We start from the raw sequence: 23,360 nt of genomic DNA, 5'->3' as shown, positions 1-23,360 counted from the left end.
GGCCGAGACCTGCGTGAATCGGTTTCCCTGAGCTATGCGTATTGTGAAGACGCTGGTAAATATAAATGATATCATGGAGCTGAAATAAATATCATTGCAATGGTTATAGTTAGGTTTTTCAAACGAGTAAAACCTTGAACTATTAGGGTTACAGCTTTTGCTTTATTGTGCTACTTTTAAATGAACAATACATTTTAAAATGGCAGTGTTGAGAAGTGTCACTGTACACTTGCCTGTATCTCTGCCCAAACTCTGCTTTTATCATTTCACACGCAGGGAGCACAACAGAGCGAAACAGCCCTCTCTGCCTCCCTCACTCTCCTTCCCTTCTGCATAGTGCACCAGTCACTATATAGTTAACCTTTAACAAGATAAGCGTAGCCGGAGTGCAGGCCGGGATATACATTTTGATTGATGCTTGATTGTATTAGTACTATAACTAGACATTGCTCTAGTTTACACCGGATAATTCACAGAGAAACACTTTTCCGCCTTCCCCTCTATTAACCTACTTTCTTCAAATAGGTCTTGGACTAATACAATTCTGCATTGGTCATGTTAACCATTTCCTGACGATCCGCCCAAAGACACAAATAATATTCAGTTAATACAAAAGTCTCGGGCACAGTATTCTTTTGGGAATAAATAGGCCAAGAGCAGCTCCTCAACAGACAAGATTGTGTCTTAGTTCTCAATTTGTTTGAAAAGATGGTGTGAAGTTCAAAGTCCCTGCTTATTTGTTCTGCTTTCTCTGCTTGGCAAAAACTGAACTGATGTGAGGGTTTCTCGTCACGTGGGTCAACACAGATCGGCGCTAAAAGGTTATTTGTCTTTACCACTGGTTCACCCTTTTCAAAATGCAGCGATAGGTAGGATCCAAACAACAGCGCTTTTAAATGCTTTGTTCTTGTGCTTTATAGCAATGTTTCCTGCGGACAAACACTACGTGAGGATTAAACAAGTCAATTCTTCCAACGATTCAGAGTCTAGGTCACCCTGACACCAATAGTCTCCATTAATGCAGAAAAGTGCTTCGTACTGGCTTTGCTCCCCCAAAGTGTTTGAGCCCTTTTCCCCCAAATCAAAGACTCTGGACCTCAAGACCTGATTTAAGCTTTCAGAGCTTACAAGGAAAACTTTGTAGATTTTTTTAAATGTAAGTCGTACCAGAAAGCAACGGGGGTGCGATGCCGTTAAATTGAAATCGAATGCTCTGATGAAACACAGGGAATTAGTCTAGTTTGTAATGAGGGTTACACATAAACAATCTGTGCCATGGCAGAACAAAGACAGTCTGCATTGTGCAAGTTTGTTTTTCTCATAGAAGTGAAATAAATATTATATATAACAAAGATAGTAGGTAAGTTGGTTTAATGCCTGTACATTTGAGGAAGGAGTTGCAGAAGTCAAAAGAGCACATATTAGTAGTGCAGTACGGCATTCTAGAGTTTGAAAAAGACAAAGGGCCGGATTAAATCAAAACTTTGACCTACCCGCTAATAGCAAACTACAAACCTGTACATCATAGCGGTTACATTTATGATTAGAAGAAAGTGGCATCTTACTAAAAATGCAGCCACAACTGAGTATAGTTCAGTATTTTTCAATTAGCTGGTGGGTCAAAGTTTTGATTTAATCCCAGCCAAAGGCAAGAAGGAGTCATAGCTTTCTCCCAAATGGAGATGTATCGTTTGCTCTTGTTTTTGCAGAGAGAATTGTTGCAGTTGCCATTTGAACCGTTGAGTCATCACTGTGTTGCTGAGCAAACCTTGTGTCTTTACCTACAGGCATGCGAGTCCAATAGGAGTGGTCCTGACTGCTGTGGTTGCTGCTTCATACAGGATTGCTATTATGTTTGAAGGGTTAGTTTTTCATATCTATCACTGTGTATTGATCTTGATCTTGGACAGATAACCAATTAGATCTTCACTGACACCAGTTTAAAGCATGATAAAAGCCTCCTGTCAGTCTCTACAAGCTGGAGTTTTATGTTGTGATGTTGTGGTGTTGGCCTTCCAGGTTTGTTTGCAAAGTGGAACGGCCCTGGCCTAAAAGGATCTCATCTGCTTTTTTTTGGAATGCCCTCCAAAAAAATGAAAATGTAATGAACGGTTTTCCTGTTAATTTCAAATAACACAAAGCTGAATAGAGCAAAATAACATCAAGTACATCAAACACAAAGCTGGGATGAAGTAGCGTTTCATTTTGAGGACGCGATTGAGGACTTTCTACCCTCTGTAACATTTATTAACATTTATATAATGTTATATTTATATAATGCAACACATTTGCAGTTCTCTCAAAAAACTTTTTCCTAACGATGTATTTGTCATGACCTATACCCAGTCCTTTAATGTGGAACACACTGTAGACCCTAATGTATAATATTGAGGCTGTTTATCTTCGCAGAGGGGCAGGCATTAGGAGAAGGATCATGATGCACCTAAAGTCCCGTCTGTCTGAACGGAACATACAATCACGAAAGAGTCTGACATGAATACTTCGCTGTGGCAGAACTGTGGTCAATTTGGGGAATTCCACTTATTTTCCCAGAGGCAGATTGGAGGAGGCCCTTATTTAGTACTTCTACAGGCACCATTCAAAATCTTACTCTGATCAGGCAATGGAACAGTCCAACATTTGCTATAGTGCGACTGCTTTTTGTCCCCTTCAGGCAGGTCTTGCAATTCTTGCAGTTTGTGTGTTCCACAGTCACGACTCCTACATTTCCTCTTTCTGTTATTAATGCTTATAAGTAAACATGATACACGTTTATAAGGGGAGTTTTACCGTGTGTTCATGATAATTTATTTTGGCAACTTCCTTCAAAATGTAAAGTTGATGCTTGGACTTTGAGAATCAAATCAATAGCCCATAGTCCATATAGATGTGCTTGAGTACACACACAGTCAACAGACATGGACACAGACACAGATGATACACTGACACACACACACACACACTACATAAGTCAAACAGAAACAGTGGTTTCAGATAAAACCAAAAGTGTCTCTTTAAACCGGTGACTGGTACGGCCTGGTGTCGGGAATACTTACTGCTTTATGATGCCTATTTATCTGTTTATTTTCTTCTATTTGCAGACCATTCACAGAGGAAATCTATCGGCAGAAAATCAGATGCTCAAAGAACAAATAAGTACATCTGTGTTTGTGTACGGATTAGCGAATTTTAATCCAACAAATGACCCCGAAAACGACCAACCCCAAGGAAGGCTCTGAATACTGGTCTGCTGCTTCCTTATCTCACTTCGGTTATAGATACTTCAACAGCCTACATGCACATCAGGGTTTAATAAATGGGATTTAGTCTGTGTGAAGGAAAAAGGCCTCAAATATTTTAATCAGAACTATGTGGAATATTTTATTTATTATATTTATTTTACAAAATGGAAGCGTTTGTTTAGTCTTGTGATAATGAGAATATTTGCTATGGTTCTGTATTCACTCAAAAAATATATAATTTTTGGTTCCATCATGCAACGTAAATATCTGTGAGACATGTTTATTCAAGTTAACGAGATAACATGACATGGCATAAAAGTCTGTAAATGTATACGCTGGGAGATGTGTTTGAGTGCCGTGGAAAACAAAATGAGCAAGATGACCTTTAGCTGCTGTTTATTTTTATTTATCCCCCTGAATACGATGAATTAATCACTAAAACGATCGGTAATCAAGTCAATGATGAGTCTGAATTAGGCAGCTGACATCTCCACTGTGAAGACAGGCGGGAGAAATGACCTGCGATTTGAATACCCTGGATAAAAATGATCACAGAGGCCTCGGTAACGGGATGTCACAAAGCCGAAGGAAATCCACTTAGCTATGTAATGATACTGTTATGGTGATGATTTGTTCCCAAAGTGACCTACAAGGAAGCAGAAACAGTGTTCAAAGTCAAAATCTCTCTCATCAAGATTATAATTATTTATTAAATGCATTTTTTAAGTGGGTTCAGTAGCGCAGATTCCCTATGTGAAGCCGAAGTCTTATTACACACATACGCACACCCCCAGAAGGCAGTGTAAATCCAGTATTTTATTGATACATTCATGACTAAGATGTTAACTGGAGTTCATAAAAAGAAGAAATTATGTCTGCGGTGTTCAGTTTATTGTAAAGTATCCATTTTATTGATGATGTGGCTCATCAAAGCAATAGAACTAGAAATGTCTGTATTATTTTCCTTAGCACAAAACTATTAGCCAAATGTTTGTGGTGGCTGAAACAATACTCTGGGTTTAAGTATGTGGATTAGTTTTACAGTTACACTTTATATATAACATATTTGAGTATTATTTTAAATGTCCAAATTACAATTCTCAAATGTCACGTGTTTAAATTGCATTTTGAACAGTTGTAGTTTTACTATAAACTATAATGTGAAACAAATAAAATGTGCCCGGGCAATTACGGAGAACCTGGTAAACGCAGGGCTGCATCAGGAGGCGACTGACGGAAACATTTCCTGTGACAACGTGCTTCGAAAGTCTCAAAATCTCCCCAAGGTGTGCAAGCTATGTGGCGTCCTCCGCACTCAACTCTTCATCGTTGTGTGTGACTATTGCTGTACTGTTATAATAGATCTGATCGGATGTTCTTGTATAAGAGTGCTTCTAATTTTGTAACTTTTAAATCATAATAAAGTCTGAAACTCCCACTTGTGTTGCGGTAGTCTTGTGATGCATGTGTGGGGGATGACACGAGGAGTATTACTTCCTGAGAGATTAAAATAATTACTTCAGATCTTCTACCAGGCTACTTTGCTTCTGCAGGAATCAGTGAGATGTATAGATCTTACACTCATTGTACTCATTATAACTATGGCTTTTTAATACCTCAAACTATACGCCTAAAGGACTGCAGTAGCCAAACAAGGGATCCTGTTCTCCAGATCCACTCAGACGCTTCCCTAAATGTGCGTATGCCTGCTTTGCGTACGACAACTTCAGTTCTGCAGTATGGTTGTGCCTGGTTGCATCTATTTCCTAAATTCACGGTTTCACTGCTCTCTTACACAATAAGACACTCGGGACAATATGGGCAGGACAGTTACCTAGTGAACTGCACGTAATCTCCATTATTGCCTTTAAAACCCCCCTGTTAGTTTTATTATTTTGTTTTTGAACACCTCCTATTCCATTTGCAGTGCACTTTTTCAAATAATTTCTTGTCTTTTCCTCTGAATTTACCTTGCAGAACCACTTTGCCAGAGTGATTATCTTTTCCATGGCAACTGGACTAAAAGAAAGGAGTGAAGGGAAGTGTAGGTAAGGAACACAAAACAGGCCCACATGTCGGAGTGGTATCTTGACAGATTGCATGTAGGAAGGTGAGAAAGGGCCTTTTCTTCCCCTCCCTGTTTTATTGATGACTGTCGGAGAAAATTACTTTTTCCAAACGATCGGTTTCATTAAGCGAAATTCCATCTATCCGTGTTCCAGGAGCTTACTTAGTTTCACATGTTCTCGCTCTCTCTGTGTGCAACACGCTGACGGCTTATGAGAGCAGTTCATATATCCATGCCATGTCCGTCCCGTATAGAGCGCTTACGTTTCAAGTTGCCACAACCTTCTCTCACGTGGCGTTTGGATGAATGCTGGTTTTTATCTTGTGAGAATACTAAGCAGCCTTTAATCAACACAATTATATCTAATGCAGAAAAACTCCTGGTTTAAAAATATATGTATATATATATATATATATATATATGTTTCTCTGCCGTTTATTTTTATTAAAGACACCATTTGTTTTGAGCGTGCAATGTTGAGCAAGACAAGATCAATAACATCCTTTGGACCCTAAATTTGCTTAAAGTGACATAAATATCAATTGCCATGGGTTTTCCTAGGTTATCAAATTGTCGCTTTTGCCCAAGGCCTTAAACAGTAACCAGTCAGGTCTTCTGAAGGCCACTCTCATTACTGGATTTTGATTAATGAACTGTAGCAAACCCTAAAATATCATGTTAGTCTCCATGCTATTCTCTGTTATAAGCATGTAAACCATTTAATCTCCTTTTTTCTCTCTAGAAGTGCTGCAAAAATAAGTCAATGCAGTCAGTACGATATTAATATTAATATTAGTGATGATTTTGTGTAGTAGCACAATTATGCAGATATCTACTATATTCAGTTCAAGATGAGTAAAATTGTAACCTTCTACACTTTACCTGGGATGTAAGATCTGAAAAACCATAAGCAATATAGTTGTAACCCTTATTAGCATCAAGTGCCAACGATAAAGGAAGCAATTAAAAAAAGACTAATCAAATGAGGCTGTTAAGTCAGTTTTGCCAAGATTATCCTGCTGCATCTTTGTATCAAACTTCTGTTCTGCATTTTCATCTCAGACGCTTTATATAATTGCGTCCTTTAGGCTGAAATAGTCGCTCTTCAATTTTTATGATTTCTTCTGAAAAAGTGTGTAAACCTAACCTGCAGTCAGTGGATAAGGAGAGTGTAACACAGGACAGCTGCTTTGTAGCTGCTTATAAATTCAATGGAAAATGGCTGCAATTCAGATAAATCACCTAACTATAAATGGATTCTTTATTTTTAGCCTTTCTTGCCACATATTTAATCAGGATGTTATGAGAGGAAACTAAGCATATGTACAATTATCTAAGCAACGTGGGGTTTCATGCAGAGAGGTTGAATCTAGTTTTTATTTATAACAATAGCAGTTGTTGAAATCACAGTCGTTATTGTCATAGTGAATATATTCTGATCTTAATTATAAAGAAAACTAAACCTTTCTTGAATTCTAAGGACAGTTTTAACTGAACTCTCAATTAATGAATCGAAACCTTAATTTATCATATAATTTGCATAATTCGACATTTAAAATGGTTTAACTTGCAAAACATGGGAGAATACTGGAGTGTTATATACTTTAATATTTAACTTGACATCTCCTGTGTTTTTAAATTATTAATAAGTCCGGATTAGGCCAATTATTGGTTCGATTAAGTAAGGATTTCTGAGAGGTCAATGTAGAGGGAAATTCAATTAGTTTTAACAAAATGACAAAGTAATAAAATGAAACAAACACAAAAGGAAGAAAACACTTCTCTTTACTCCTGGATATATCTTCAGGTGGATTTAACTTTAACTAACCAGTACAAGCATTATCAGGCTATATAAGGTTTTATACCTTTAGCAAATAACTATGAGGGGCCGTTCAATTCAAAATTAACAGAAACAATATATATATCATATACCAAAGTGGATATATCATATAGTAGAAAAAAAAAATCATATACCAAAGTGGATATATCATATAGCAGAAAAACTGTGTTTTAATTATATGAACTATATCGCCCAGCAGTGGATCACCCAAAGATGTTTTCACTTGAAACTGCTGGGTGATATAGTTAATATAATGTAGTTAACTGTATTCACAGCTATAGTCTAGATTGAAGTAACTATAGTGGCTATAACTGTGTAGAGTACATATACATATAGGCAGACTATATAAATGTACACACACATTTTGTTGCCTTTTTCTGAATGAATACATTAATTGGAGATTCCAATAATTCAATCATATCCAGCTAATCAAGACACCCGTCTGGGTGGCTCCAGATGATCCTCCTCTGTGCGGCGGGGATGAGCAGCGAACTGTGAGCTCAGGGCTGCGGGTCCGATGTGTGGATGTTGTTTCTTATGTCCAGATTGTTTTATTACATTGTTCAAATATATATCCCTGTGTTTAACGGTATCAGAGTAGAAGGGACAATTATAATGGGATTAATGACGCTGACACAGCTGCTCTGTATTGAATGGCGTGTCAGTATCATGGCTCACGGACTGGCCCTACACCACAGAAATGAACACATTGATGCACTAGATTTCCCATCATCCGTCTTTAATTTGCTGCGAGTGAGATGTTGAGTCCGCCACCTTGGGTAATAATGACCCTTCTTCTGAAAACACCAACATGATAAAAGTATAGCCTATTAATAATAAAGTACAGCATACAATAAAACATAGCGAACAACATATACACTAGCCTCAGAGTGTACACCTGAATTATTTTTTCTACTATATGCTGTATCCACTTTGGTATATGATATATCCATTTTGGTATATGATTTCTTTTTTCTGCTATATGATATATCCAATTTGGTATATGATATATTCATTTTGGTATATAATTTCTTTTTTCTGTTAATTTTGAATTGAACGGCCCCTCATAAATAACTCCTCTTATTTATTTACTTAATTCCCACAAAGTCACAGGGTATTAACAAACAGACACTACAAACAAGTAACAGGTACCTATTGACAAAAAGTGAACTCATATATCTGCAAAATTAAATATTTAATTTAATTTGTCAACCAAAGTAAAGACTGTAGCTTTACAAGTGAACAATGTCTTTAAAGTAACTTTAAACTTCTTTACACTTATTCAAACGCATGTGTGCCCCCATTCATTCAAATAGCCAACGATCGTTCCTTTATTTTAAGAGACCAAACGGGCAATGCTGAAAAACACGCTTTCCCCCCGTTGTCCTCTCCGATCTCCCCCTCTGGGTTCCTATTGTCCTTTCATGATACAGATAATGGACATAATCCAAAACGATACTCACACTAGTTTATGATGTTACAATTTCCCACAGTGTGTTCCTTCACGCTGGGTCCCCTGGCCCAGGATATAGAACAATCCGCAATGCTTAGGCAATGCTACCATGAAATGTGACTATATAGGTTCTTAGTATGCATGCCACCCCTCTTAGAATGAGCCCAAGACGAGCCCTACAAAGGTTAGAAACTCAGCCGTCGTCATTTCATGAAAGGTCAACAGCTCGGCCCAATGGCTCTTTTAAAGATTTCCAAGGAACTCCAGTGAAATAACAGTGCTGACATTTGGAGCAGTTCCCTATCCTTCTATTCTCTGTGGTCCCAGAGTGATACTATCCTACCAAGGGCTCTGCCAGAAAACAACCCCTTGAGAAACTCTGAAGTGCGTAATCTTTTGTCCCTAATGGGACTTGTATAGAAACAAATTCTTCACATACTCGTACTTTATTTAAGATTATTAAAGGCACATGCTGTGAATGAGATCAGATCTGAATTGGGTCATTCCCTCATTCCCTGATGTTCTTTGCCCTGGGCATTTTGTGGAATGGTAGCTTTGCTGTAAATATATTAGCCACACAGGTAATACAACTGCAGTCAAGTCATCTGGGTCTGTCTGGGTCGAGCATGTGGGAGGTCAGAGAGTGTGTACGTACAACTTTAAGGCTCTGGCCAGTCTAAAAAAAAATCACAAGAGAGATAAAACAGTGGCTGAGAATAACAAGGACAGCAAGAACACAACATAACATGAATAAGCAGTCGACTCGACATGCTTAAAGAAAACCAATTTGCAAACAACAAACAACATTTACACGTCTCTGCAACCTTTTGCAACAAAGGTATTGCACCTTGTGGGACAGTTACCTTTGACAGTCTTTCCTCTCCTAATAACCACTCTGACCTGCTTTCACAGGATGCAGCTCGCCCGATCGTTGAAGAAAACAAATGGAATGATGACAGGATGTTTACGGTCTATAATGTAGTGCTTCACAAGTTCCCATTTCTTTATTAGTTATGTAGATGCCCTATTTAACTGGAGATGATAGTGAGTGCTGTGAGAAGCTCTGTATTTGCATATACGTACCTGTGTGTGAAGAACAAACACTGTCCTTGGGCTTGCAGATACGATCCTTTTCATATACAAATACAACAACAATATAGGTCAAGTAACATAGCCTGTATATCCATCTATCTCTCAAGACGGAACACTTATAGTGAGTTTCAGCGTTACGTAGCTCTGTGTTATTAATACATTTTGCACTTTACATGAAAAAGACTAGATTTATGTCCCTTTTCAACAGGGCTTCACATAATAAAAGGATTATGGAAGCACTAGTTCAGTTTTTATTGTTTAATCTATAAATACATTTCTGAAGAAAACTTTCAAATACATAAAGGATTAAAGGACAAAAGTCTGCCATAATCCAGCCATAGGGATTTGCATTATTCCTCACAGTTACATCGAGAGCCTTTCATGTTCAAGATCTGCTAATTGAAGTCAACCTGATGGATATTAAAGTGTGACAATGCTCTAAAAATTAAATTAAAAAACAGCATACATTAGTAGTTAATCCTTCACAACACTGAGCCAGAGTCTGTTACAATATAATTCATTTAGCAAATCTGTGGCCCAAGGATATGGCAATATGTTCCATTATACTCTCTTAAAAGCTGGTCTACAGGGGATAGATCAGAAATATCCACCAATATTCAGCGCCCGAGAGACAGACACTCCCGTCAAATAAGACACACAAAACATGACATTAACAATTTAACAAAAGAAATGTCAGCATCAAAGTGGAATACAAAGTGTTACAATGCCCAGAGCATTTAAACCTAAAAAGGTTCTCAAAGTACTTTGTGGGATTTTGAAAAATGTTGTACTTAACAATAAATAGGCAAGTTGATCATTTTATTATTTTGTTGCAGAAGCATATAATAAAAAGCACATTAAATAATCATTTAACTACACTCTAAAGTATTAATAGGTTATTTTTCTTGCAGGGGTCTGAAAACCAGAGCAGAGAGCTACGGGATCTTTGGGCAAATACAATCTCGGCAGCACAGGCTATTCAAAGGGACTTAGATAATATTCAGTTATGGCAGAGGAAATTCAATGTGGACAAGTGCAAGGTAATACACGCAGGTAACAAAAATGTCCACTATAATTAAACTATGGGAGGAATAGAACTAGATGAAGTAACGCATGAGAAAGACCTACGAGTCTCTGTGGACTCCTCACTTTCTCCATCCAAACAATGTGGGGAAGCAATAAAAAAGGCAAACGCAATGTTAGGGTATATTGTCAAAAGTGTAGAATTAAGCACAAGGGCAGTTCAGAGGAGAGCAACCAGACTTATTCCAGGTCTGAAGGGAAAGTCCTACTCGGAGAGACTGAGGAACTGAACCTTTTCACCCTGGAACAGAGGAGACTACGGGGGGACTTGATTCAAGTTTTCAGAATCATAAAAGGCATCGATCACATCAAACCAGAGGAGCTTTTCCAGATCAGCAGGGACACACGCACCCGAGGACACAAATGGAAATTGGGCTTCAAGGCATTCAAGACAGAAAACAGGAGACACTTCTTCACACAGAGAGGCGTCACAATCTGAACAAACTAAGCTAAAAATTTGGGAACATTTAAAAATATACTGGATAAGATCCTTGGATCACTTAGTTGTTAATGGACACCAAACGAGCATGAATGGCCTCCTCTCGTTCTTATGTTCTTGCTTAATTTTCACACTGGGATGACTATATTTATTCCTACAGTTAGGTGACATTATTTGACTCAGAGGAAGGGATGCAAATGACCAAAATATGCAAAATAGGTATCAAAATTAGTTCGTAGTAAATTGTATCTTGGGATTATTAGTGAAACTGGTTCCAAAGCCTAAGATCAGCTACAGTTGAAATTCCTTACTGGACAATTTCAACATTCAGGATGAAATGTGTTACCTATTCACATGTTAAAGGAGTCGTATTTGATCACTGGTTAAAGTCTGTGAAAATGTAATCAAGGCTATTTCATTTTAATTTTGGACTTTGCAGGACATAGGTGGGACCAGCACAAATGGGATACAAAAATAAAGGAATGAACCCTTTCATCAGCTGCTGATAAACAATTTAAGTCAGGGAGCTGGTAATGTGCTATTCACTGTGGCCCCGAGCACTTTCCTAGACAGGCCCACAATCTGTTCTTCTGTCAGGGGCGCTGTGTCTATCACATTAATGCAGTGGAAGAATAGCCATTTTCTTTGTGTCGATATATATCCAGATCTTGCTGTCTGTATCTGTACACAAGCACATACAGTGTGTGGGGCGGTTTTATATTTTATGGAACTCTAATATCAAATTACAGAATCTAGTTTCACATCGGGATACCTCGTTTTTTGTTTGTTTGTTTTGGTTCCTCTCTGTAGACGGTTTGTGTCGTAATAGAACAGGACAATGAATGCGTGTGTAGGTCTGTGCTCTCTCATCTTGGCCAATCCCTTTAAAAAAACTTTGTACTGTTTGTTTGTCTTTAGTTAATAGTTTAGCTCTTGTATCTTCTCTGACATCCAAGCAGACCATCTCACGCCCCCATCGTTCAGATGAAAGGACTGTGTCAGGATGTTGTTAAAGATACAAATATAAGGCGGATAGGAAGATTCCTGAGAATGGGATCCAGGCATATTGAAATGGCCAGTGAGCCAAATCCCACCTCACAAAACTAATTGTTTGTTTTTTTGGAGATATTGTTAACTCTGATTAACCTCTGGAGGAAATCTACTCAATGCTCATCAAGAAAACCCTCAAAACCTGACTGCCCCCTAGCGGTCCCATAATGCATTTACATCATGTAGTTATTCTTCATCAAATTATTCTCCAATATCCGTGGATAGACATTACAAGCGCACTTTTATCAGCACACCACATGAAGGTATAAAACCAGCAGTCAGTTCATACAATCTGACATTGTTAATGCGAAATTAATTAGAAGCTTAAACTCATGCATAAGAGAATATGGATATGCATCTCATTATAACAACTGTTGTGCTGTTTTCTAATTGAATGTGGGCAGTAGGTGCTGTGCAGACATCACAAGTTGTACCGAGGTGGACGCTACATTTGCATTAATCCTTAAAAAAAGGATAATCTGACCATTTAATAACAAGCTGTTATCCATAGACTTTTATGGAAAATAACAATTTAGGTGTATTGTTACTTGTTTATTATTGCATCTCTCGAGCATGTAGAATAAATGTGAAACGTGCTGGGAAAAAATTACAACTATATCAGAAATAACATTAGCAAGTGGGTGAATTTAAACGTGCAAGCAGGATATAAATGGATGCTGGAATAACGATGTTTCGCATGAATAATGCTTAATGCAACACGACAAACCAAATGATTTGGTTTTCTTCATGGATCACGTTTGTTTGCATTGATTAAATTGTAACGTGTTGTATTGTGTCATTATGACTGGACACTATGACTGCAACAGCACCCAACTGTCAGACAACCTGCAGATTCAGACAAAAGAAAGGAAGTTTATTTTCTGTATTTCTGTATTTTTGCACTTATGTTGTAAGTCGCCCTGGATAAGGGCGTCTGCCAAGAAATACAAATAAAATAATAATAATAAAAAAGTTTAATAAAGGAGGTGCAATTATCTGTAGTTCTGCAAGCAGGTGCAGAGACCTTAATTAGTGCAGGAACTGAACCATTTGTCCTAATGTTAATCTAAAATGCATGAGGATTTCGTTAAAATATACCCAGGTAAATGTAATATTGTCGTTTTCTTTTTTTACGAAATCACAACATTATCACAACGCTGTAGCAACGTAATAGTGTTAGCTGGATAGTCTATAGTATAATTTGAATTTGAATTTCCCTTTGCCCTCGACTGATGATGTCGTGCAATACTAGTCCATATCAATATACTAAAAGACGTTACTTAGTTTCACCTTTTAAGTATTTGTTTCAGTCACATTTTTACAGCAACCTGAACTAGCGAAGTTCAGCATATTCCATTAAAAACAGCAGACGACTTCATTCAAAAAGTAGGAAAAACTCCGTCTAAGTTGCATTAGAAAGGTAAGCGTGTTGGACCTACTATCAGACCACTAGAGGAGTTGCAAAGACACGACCTGCTCGAAAACAACCCTTGTCCTTATACATCACTTATACATCACTATGCATTCATTTAAACTAGCGGTTTCCAACTGCACACATCTAAAAACACACATCCGTATTACTATTCCTGGAAATATGAATCCACACATTCAGCCCTTAATTCTTTCTCCTTGATTGCGTTTTAATTTAAACTAAACTGCTGTGCATCCGATCCCAATGAATGAACAACCGAAGCTGTGAAACATACTGGCGAGTCCTTAAAATGATTAAACCTGCAACGGATGCGAGTAGCCCAACTTTAATCTTCGCCAAAATGTTAAATATTAACATGCGCAATCTTTTCCTTTGATGCGCTTTCTTTCTATTCCACAGCAAACTTCAGCAGTGTTGCGCTGATTTTAATATAAAACACACACACACAATCAATCTGTCTATCTCGGTCTTCTCTCCATGCCTTAGTTGCTCCCCCGACACTAATGAAGATCTCCTGTTGCCAGTTTCCCAGAGACTGACGCAAACGCCGGCCCCTGCGCCTGGCTTTGCGCTGCGCTGGGCTGCGGGCTGCGCGTCTGATGACGGGGCGCGGGAGGGGTCAGCTTTGCGCATATAAGCCCCGCAGACTCAGCCTGCAACCCAGACCAGCTCCAGCGCTGCACAGGGATTAATCAGAGCCGGCCAGCTGAGTGCCAGACAGCTCCTTCTCCACAGACAAGCTCGCAAACATGATCAAGAAAATGACACCCTCAGAGAATGAGTTTGACATCCCAGCCAAGAACTGCTACAGGATGGTGATTCTGGGCTCCACCAAAGTTGGCAAAACGGCCATCGTGTCCCGGTTTCTCAGCGGGAGGTTCGATGACCAGTACACCCCGACTATTGAGGACTTTCACAGGAAATTTTACAGCATCAGGGGAGACGTTTATCAACTGGATATTTTAGACACTTCTGGGAATCACCCCTTCCCTGCCATGAGAAGGCTTTCCATCTTAACAGGTAAATTGAGTTGCGAAACGACTTTAAAAGGATTTCCATGTTATGATATATTGATGTTTTAGTAGACAAATGCATGCATTTTTGTGATCAAATGTTTCCAATGCATGAATTTATTAGGCTAAAGCCAACATAGGCTGTGATAATTCCCCCCAAAGTCTGCAACTTTGTAGACACTCATTTTATCTTCTAAGTGAAACAGAATTAGTGAATTTCACTCGTTTTTGCAGACTTCATTAAACATGCAAAACATGCAAAATGAGCAACATGAGTAAATGGAAAAGCACTAAAGTGTCTGTATGCTGCACAGTTCATTTGAGCAGGGTCTAAATCTTACTTGTTTTTGTTCCTCAAAGGTGATGTCTTTATCCTGGTCTTCAGTCTGGACAACAAAGACTCGTTCAAGGAGGTCCAGCGCCTGAAGCAGCAGATATTCGAGACCAAATCCTGTCTGAAAAACAAAACCAAAGAGAACATTGACGTGCCGCTGGTCATCTGCGGCAACAAATGCGACCGAGACTTCTACAGAGAGGTGCAGCGAGAAGAAATCGACCAACTCATAGCTGGAGATGACCAGTGCGCCTACTTTGAGATCTCCGCCAAAAGGAACACTAACGTGGACAAGATGTTCCAGACTCTCTTCACCATGGCCAAGCTGCCCCACGAGATGAGCCCCGACCTGCACCGCAAGGTCTCGGTGCAGTACTGCGACATGCTCCACAGGAAATCCATCAAAAACAAGAAATTGAAAGACGGGGACGCCTATGGGATCGTGGCACCTTTCGCCCGGCGCCCAAGCGTGCACAGTGACTTGATGTACATTAAGGAGAAGGCAATCGGGGGCGGCCAAGCCAAGGACAAAGAGAGATGTGTCATCAGCTAAGGACTGGACACAGACACACAGGAGAATCCGAGACCAAGGATGTCACAGTTGTGGCGCTGAAGGTTGAAATCCGAGAAAGCTTGCTCTGCTCACCGGGGTTCAGAGATTCAAAGCCCGGCAGAAGGGCACTTTTCTCGGCGTTGAACTGGCCTGGACCGTGGGACTTCAACAGACCTTGAGGCGCAGGTTATGTTTGCAGGACTTTGTTGTACAAAACACTTTTTTTGCCCATAAGTGTCAGGGCGCTGATGTGATGTGACGTGACCCAAGAGAGATGTCTCTTGAATAACATGCTGTAAAATTGCCTTCATTTGAAATCTACCTTAGTAAAGGGTGAAAGCAAAACTTCAGGGTGGCGTGCAATGCGGAACTATACATTGTTTACAATTTGTTATAAATGTTTTATAACAGAAAACAGCACTTGAATGTTTGTTGCAACGAGAACAAATTTTGCCAACGTTTGTTATTTATTCTTGTATGTGAGTCATTTTATATATGAAAAAATAAAATGCATAAAACTACTTTGACATCTTTTCCTCTCCTTATTCTTGCAAATGTTTTGAGGTGTACTCTTTCAGGCCTACATACTGATCTTACGTTCTTATTTACTCGGTTAATGTCTCGTATGAACAGAGTAACAAAGTTGATTAATAAAATATAGCAAATCAATAACATTTGTTACACATTTAGGAATACATTAACCAATGGGCATAAAAATGTATACATTTGTTTTATTGTATAATTTAATCTATTTATAAACTTGTGTGAGCTTCAGTGTTATTTCACTTTAACCTCATATCCTGTGCATCAATGTAGAATACACCTTTAGAAAAAGTGACATACACAATATAACCAAAGAGAGCATTGGTGACTGAATGCATGATTAAACACCTGAGAGATATTATTTTAAGCCTTAAGTGGTCAGAATAAGGAGCTATTGCTTTCTATTGTGAGTAATGCAGCATGAGGGGCACGAATCTAAAGTCAGAGATTTTAAAATAAAAACCTATTGGTTAGCCATAATGTTGATTACTACTACTAATAATAATAACGATGATTAATAATCCTCATCATCATCATAATTAATAATATTCATAAGCATAATAAAGTACAATTAAATTCATGTTTTTATAGCGCAAATACACACATGCCAGCTACGTACGATTTCATCCCATCACAGATTTATTATATTGCTGAACTGGTTTATAAGTCCGTGGGAACCAACATTCATATTTCCCTGCTTATAATTTCCTTACGCACCTGGTTCAATTATTCACCCACAGAGCCGCGGCGAGCCGGAGGCTAACCCGGCGGGCAAGGGGTGCAAGGCTGGGTACAGTGCCCCCATCGCAGGCTGCGCACAGCGGCAGAGACGCGGTTGTGCGCGGGTCTGCGCCGCCCCACCAATGGGATGGGTGGGATTCTGCAGATCTGCGCAGAACTGCGGACATGTGCGCAACAAGAACGCGACCAATTCTCTACTATATTCCGAAGGGGCATTCTTGGACACATGCTTTAAATACCAGTGTCAGTCAAAAACAGTAGTGACCTTTACCACCACACCTTCAAAGCCATAACGAACCGTGCTGTGCCTTGTCAAAGTACAGGACAACAATGACACGTTTGCAACACCTGTGTGTTCAACACTGTTATCCTAATTAAACACAGAGAGGACATGAGAACAATGCGGACAGCGTCGTTTTTATGGATTTAGTTGGAATGCATGTTAATAATTCAGTAAATCAATATCACATATATCACAAGAGCACTGAGGTGACACAGTGTCTGTTTCCCTTGCTTGGCAGTAAGTGTGACAACTGTTACTGTACCTTATTTGGCAGGAGTCTCAAGTGATTGGAAAAGAAACTGAACTCTGGAGGGTGATTTAAAACGAGTTATAAACGTCAACATCCGTCTTTCGTTTCTGAAACTATCAGTAACAATGAAAAACACCCCTCAGTCACCCCTCAGTGTGAGGCCCACGGCAGGGACAGGGTAAAACTCGCAGTCAGTCCTGTGCCTGGCAGCGCGATATGCAGTATATGGTGGTGTGAATATGAACCGCTTTTACTTTGCCGGCAGCCTGAGACCATTCGGCCTCTGCGCCATGGATAACACCAGGCCGCACTCGTGGGATCCCCCGCCGTTCTACAGGGCGCTCCGAGCCTTTGCGCTCGAAGTAGGCCTCCATAAAGTTGTGCTGGCCTCCTGGGATTATAAGACCATCTGTAGCCAGATGAGATCTACCCAGGAGACCAGCCGGATAGAAGATTTCCCTCCCGAAACCTGCCGGTTTATCTGGGCTAACGCTACGCACGTTTGCCTCACGAATACGCAGAAAGATGTCTCCTGGATGGCTGTGAGTCGGTGTCTCCCCACCCGAGTGTTCATGCACAGAAGGGGCATAGCTCCTTATGACACCTGCCCCTATAAGGGTTGCCTGGGGAAGGAGACAGAGGCTCACATCTTTAGAGAGTGCCCCTCCGCCTACAGGGTCTGGCTCCTGTTTTCTCCGTTCCTCCACAGGTTTGCCGTTCCTGCGCGGGCAAACGCCCAGCAGATCTTATACGGTCCTGCCAGGGGACTAACATCTTCCACCCTGAGGTGCTGGTGGCGTGTCGTCTGCGCAGTGAAGCAGGCCCTGTGGGAGGGATGGAACATCTGTCTATTCAATAAGCAGGAGCTGGACCCGATTGTCATCGCGCGGAGGGGCATGGTGCTCGTGAAGGACTACGTCAATCTGGAGGTCCATCAGAGGGGCAAGGAGGAAGCCTATAAGAACTGGCACATACAAGATCTGGGGGAGCTCAGGATCCCATGATGGGACCCACCTCCGGGGACGGTCATCTCCCCCTGCTGGAGTCCGAGTCCAAGATCTTTTAACCATTTTATGGATGATTGTTTTTAAAATGACTTTTAAAATGAATCTTAACTGTTTTTAAAGATTTAGTTGTTTTTAAATCACTAATTGTTTAGGGGTTTGTTGGTTTAGTTTTGTTATATTTTTTTGTCAAATACATTGTCCGTTTTGGATTTAATTTTAAATGCATTGGACCTTTTTTGTTTGTTTTTTATTTTTACCTTTTTAATTGTTTCTTTATTTTGTCTAATGCATTTTCAGTTATTTTCAATGTATTTGACTTTTATGTTGGTGAGCAGTTTTGCTTTAATCACGTTTGTTTTGTTGTTTTGTGCACATGTTTATTTAAAGTTAAGTTTTTTTTGTTCTTAATTTTGTTAAATCACAAAGATTTTAAAAATTTTAAGTGATTTTAAGAATTGATTTTAAAAGTTTTTAATCATAAGTATTAAAAATTTGAATCGTTTTTTTTTTTTTTGTAAAATACTATACACAATAAAACAGTATTTTACTTTGCCGGCAGCCTGAGACCACTCTGCCTCTGCGCCATGGACAACACCAGGCCGCACTCGTGGGCCCCCGCTGTTCTACAGGGCGCTCCGAGCCGTCGCACTCGAAGTAGGCCTCCACAAGACTACAAGACCATCTGTAGTCAGATGAGATCTACCCAGGAGACCAGCACAGTAGAAGACTTCCCTCCCGAAACCTGCCGGAAAGTGAGGTTTCCGGCAGGCTGAGGCAGAAATATGTCTCCTGGATGGCCGTGAGTCGGTGTCTCCCCACTCGAGTGTTCATGTACAGAAGGGGCCTGGCCCTGTTTGACACCTGCCCCTACAAGGGCTGCCTGGGAAGGGAGACAGAGGCTCACATTTTTAAGGAATGCCCTTCCCTTGCAGGGTTTGGCTCTTGTTTTGTCCATTCCTCCACAGGTTTGCCGTTCCTGCGCAGATGACCGCCCAGCAGATCCTGTATGGACCGGACAGAGGACTGACAACTACAACTCTGAGGTGCTGGTGGAGTGTCGTATGCACGGTGAAACAGGCCCTGTGGGAGGGACGAACACCTGCTTGTTTAATAAGCAGGAGTCGGACACAAAGACGATCACACGGAGGCACATGGTCCTAGTGAGAGACCACATCAATCTGGAGATCTATCAGAGGGGCAAGGAGGAAGCTGGAACTGGAAAATCCAAGATCTGGGGGAGCTCAGGATCCCATGATAGGATCCCACCTCCGGGGACAGATACTCCCCCTGCTGGAGCCCGAGTCCAAGTGCATTTAAACCTATAAATCAATGTGCTTTCACTTGTCTTTTAACAATATTTTTTTTTAATGGAAAGACTTGTTTTAAAATGCACTTGTTTTTTTGTTGTTGTTGTTTTGACTGATTGATGGTTTTGTTTTGTTTATCTAATGCATTGACTTTTATATTTTTTAATGCATCAGATTATTTTGGTTTTGTTCTTTTCATGGTTTTGTTTAGTTTTTGATTTATCTGATGCATTTTCCTTTAATTATCCAATGTACTACATTGTTTTGTTAATTTTTTGTTGTTTTTGGCAATTTGACAAATTTAAGCACAGATTGAATTGCTTTATGCTTTAATGCATGTTTAGAATTCACTTTGTATTTTGATTCACTTTAAGATTTTACAGATTTGATTTTACAATTCAAAAAAATTAAATTATCATAAGCGTTACAATTTTGAATGTTTTTATTTGAAAATGTAAAATACTAAAACTAATAAACAGTATTGTGGTGTGTATAGAAGTGCAAGTTGTGTCGTATCGGGCTAAAAATTGGTGACTTATTAAGAGTGAATGGGGAGAATGTCAATTGTCCAGAGTTTTGACTGGGCAAAAAAGGTATAAAGAAGGCAGGGTAGATGTCCAGCACCAATCCCGAGACCCAGGCAATGGTATTGTTGGTGAGGAATTCCTCCCACACGGCAGCTCAACCAGGCTGATTCAGAAGCGATGGAGAGATTCTGTGCCAGAAAAGGAGTGAACAGAGGCCCAGCGATTGGCTTCTTCACCACGCCAATGCAGCTCTCTATGAAAGTTATTGTCCAAATACGGAATTTCACCAGAAACTTTCCCTAAATATGTAAAATATGTGGTGCGTGTCACAAAGCCTTTATTTTGTACAACTGGGTCTTTGTTTATATATTATCTTTCTCATGTTCAAGCAGGGGGATGGGTGAAAGTTGAAGTTAAAGTTGTATTAATATGGGGAAGTCATCCTTAAGTAATTCAATCCACTGCATTTTTACAGTTCTCTATATTTTATGGTAACAGGCAACAGAAAAAAGATTGTCAGAACTGCAGAAGAATATCCTGTTATCTCATTAAATGTGCGCGTGTGTGAAAGTACATTTCAAGATTACTTATTACATTTTCATCAAGTGTCCTTTATTGATCTAAGTGTTCTAATCAATACAAAAGTATCTGTATAAAACCAACGACATCCACACACACAAAAAATACCAACAACCTCTATTTACATTACAGTCCGTCCACCAATGGCATCCATTTTAATTCTGCAGGAAGTGTCATTTAAGGCAAAGATACTCTCAGCTAACTGTAGACACATCCTACAAGTTCATGATTGTTGGAGGGGGGAAGCCAATACTGACCGTTCACAAGCTGACCAAATCAAACAAAAAACTTCTGCTTTATGCCACTTTTCCTTCTCAAATATTGACAACAAAATAAAGCACTACAAGAAACAGAATGGCCTCCACTGCCCACGTAGCTTTTTGTGGCATAAAAACATCACCGTAATTGCATCCCTTCTCACGTTGTCCGTTTCATTTACAGACAGGACCGGTCAGTTTCTTGCGGTCTGTGAGAGGAGCTTGACGCACAACCCCCACCGAAGTCTGCATCCTCCTCTAAGCTTTGGGGATGTCGAACATGCACAGGCTCTTGTACTTCTGCAGCAGCTGGTTCTTGGTGCGCACCTGCTCTCGCAGGTTGTGCAGCTGCTGTTGCTGCTGCTCGGGGCTCATCGCGATGCCAGGCATGCCCACGATCTGCTCCCTGGCCTCCTGGATCTTGGTCTTTAGCTTGGTGAGCTCCTGGTGGACATCCTGACTGTCCTTGTCCATGCTACAGATAAGGGGGGAAAGTGAGAAGAAGGGAACAAAGTTAGAGATCACCTTCCATAATGGTGTGTTACTAAATAAACAAAAATCAGGGCGATTATAACATTTTAACTTTTATCATCAACAACTCCGGGGGGGGAAGTCTCTGTGCTGGCATAGATGAAGCTCACTTTAAGACTTTAAAATCTGAGTTATTCACATCTGTACTACTATACAGGCAGATCATTGTGTGTGTGCAATGTTTTAAACTTAAGTGCACTCGTATATAAAAGCACCAGACATAGACATTTAAAGGAATACAAATAGTTATGGGCATATATACTAGCTACCAAAACTATCTGGGCAATGTACATTTAACCACATAGTATGATATCTAATATAATAATAAGAGGGATATAACGACGAATAAAATCAACTTTGAATGCATTGTTTACAGAAATACGTCAATGACAGTGGACACGGGATAAAAACAACGTTACTAGTCTGAATGCATGGTTTAGATGGGAAGGGAATCTACAATATTAAGAGCACAGTTAAAAAAATGAAATTAAAATAATCATCTTGATCGTTCATCTGAGATGTATTCTTGGTCATATCGCAGTTATTTCTGTGTTTATACAGCTGTAAAAGAAATAAGCACTGAATTACGTCTGTACATGTCAGTACGCTATTGTGTTTGTCTTCGTTGCAATGAATCCTTTAGCATGTGGCGTAAATGGAAAAGTGCGGAAGGGACATGGATTCAAAGTGCCCTAAACAGGTTCTTTACCACTTGATGATGTCATGGACCAGTGGAAGTAGAGAACTGTCCTCATCTTCTGACTCCTGCTTCGGCTGCACCGCCGCCATGTCCGCGTCGCTCAGGGTCCCGACGGCGGCAACGCGTCGCGCAGAGATGACGTCATCAACGCACGCATGTGTTGAGTCAGTAGGATCCAGCAGACCCAGCATGCGTGAAACCAAACCTATGACCCAGAATTATCACGAAGCATCCAGGTGTACATGTGAAAGAGGGCTACACAAAATTATTAAAACAATTGCTTCAATAATAAATAACTTATTATGATGCAATTATGGGAAACTGTATCTCTTGCTAACTACTGTATACATTTGTCTCTAGATTAATGATTCATTGCCTATTTACTTGTACTCATTGAAGTCCATAATAATATTTATAGCTAACTCGATTATGACAACAACAACTTGAAGGTATATGCTTCTGAGTTCTCAAAGCTTTCTCCTTAAAGATTATTTATGTTATTCTTTTGTTTAGCATTCAAAAGAGAGAAACAGAGAAGTGAATTGGCATATTCTTTGATATTATTTAGTGCCGTATAGATCAGAGAGCATTAGTGTTGCCCTACAGATGCCAGGAGACAGGAGACAGGAGACAGGCCGACATTTTAAAAATGTAGTCTGCCAGTTCAGCTTCACACACAACGTGCCTTCAAATGCTTCAAAGGCTTTTTGACCTTTTTATATATATATATATATATATATATATAAAAACGTGCACATGGGTTTCACACTCATTGAATTTCCAAGTGCTGTCCAGCTTTCTGCCTCAGGGCGCTCTCATCTCTTGCATATAGAAATTTTGCTTACGTTTTGTTGCGCTCTTTCTGCACTCTGTAGTTCTACCTTTCATCTTTGATAATATATATATTTTACCTTGATGCCAGCATTACTCACAGTCCACATCCTTGCTGCTCTTTAATACCAAAGATTGTAATTTATATAAAATCTATTTGAACTGATGTCTGTCATGTCATGATTCCCCAGACATACGCTGCAAA

General features: G+C 39.7%; 3 protein-coding genes across 6 annotated transcripts in view; 2 read left to right on the top strand and 1 right to left on the bottom strand.

The window, feature by feature from the left end:
- The window catches only part of pemt (phosphatidylethanolamine N-methyltransferase), a 41,692-nt gene extending 37,012 nt beyond the window's left edge, over window positions 1-4,680 (top strand). For 3 of the 4 annotated variants that reach the window (XM_066689471.1, XM_066689473.1, XM_066689470.1), the window contains 2 exons: window positions 1,788-1,862; window positions 3,102-4,680. In XM_066689471.1, the coding sequence (XP_066545568.1) occupies window positions 1,788-1,862; window positions 3,102-3,156 (130 nt within the window). In that variant the 3' untranslated portion in view covers window positions 3,157-4,680. The remainder of the gene's footprint in view (window positions 1-1,787; window positions 1,863-3,101) is intronic. The other variant, XM_066689472.1, reaches the window with a different exon arrangement.
- A 9,672-nt stretch (window positions 4,681-14,352) lies between these two features.
- rasd1 (RAS, dexamethasone-induced 1) lies at window positions 14,353-16,120 on the top strand. Its single transcript, XM_066689757.1, has 2 exons — window positions 14,353-14,719; window positions 15,073-16,120. Exons 1-2 carry the CDS (start codon window positions 14,449-14,451, stop codon window positions 15,597-15,599), a joined length of 798 nt encoding a protein of 265 aa, XP_066545854.1. The 5' UTR covers window positions 14,353-14,448; the 3' UTR covers window positions 15,600-16,120.
- A 4,724-nt stretch (window positions 16,121-20,844) lies between these two features.
- med9 (mediator complex subunit 9) lies at window positions 20,845-22,525 on the bottom strand. The gene is made up of 2 exons (XM_066689733.1): window positions 22,334-22,525; window positions 20,845-21,568 (listed from the first exon to the last, which is right to left on the bottom strand). The coding sequence occupies exons 1-2, from the start codon at window positions 22,513-22,515 to the stop codon at window positions 21,352-21,354; spliced, it is 399 nt and encodes a 132-aa protein (XP_066545830.1). The 5' UTR covers window positions 22,516-22,525; the 3' UTR covers window positions 20,845-21,351.
- Window positions 22,526-23,360: the final 835 nt, after the last annotated feature.

This window comes from Amia ocellicauda, chromosome 17 (assembly GCF_036373705.1).
Source record: "Amia ocellicauda isolate fAmiCal2 chromosome 17, fAmiCal2.hap1, whole genome shotgun sequence".
Lineage (NCBI taxonomy): Eukaryota > Metazoa > Chordata > Actinopteri > Amiiformes > Amiidae > Amia > Amia ocellicauda.
This window is presented reverse-complemented; position numbering and strand designations above follow the sequence as displayed.

What these genes read in the sequence shown, in the direction of transcription:
- rasd1 (XM_066689757.1), top strand. Translation starts at nt 14,449, where the DNA reads ATGATCAAGAAAATGACACCCTCAGAGAATGAGTTTGACATCCCAGCC. An exon ending in AAGGCTTTCCATCTTAACAG is followed by an intron (nt 14,720 to 15,072) that starts GTAAATTGAGTT and finishes TGTTCCTCAAAG; the next exon opens with GTGATGTCTTTATCCTGGTC.
- med9 (XM_066689733.1), bottom strand. Translation starts at nt 22,515, where the DNA reads ATGCTGGGTCTGCTGGATCCTACTGACTCAACACATGCGTGCGTTGAT. An exon ending in GTCCATGACATCATCAAGTG is followed by an intron (nt 21,569 to 22,333) that starts GTAAAGAACCTG and finishes CCTTATCTGTAG; the next exon opens with CATGGACAAGGACAGTCAGG.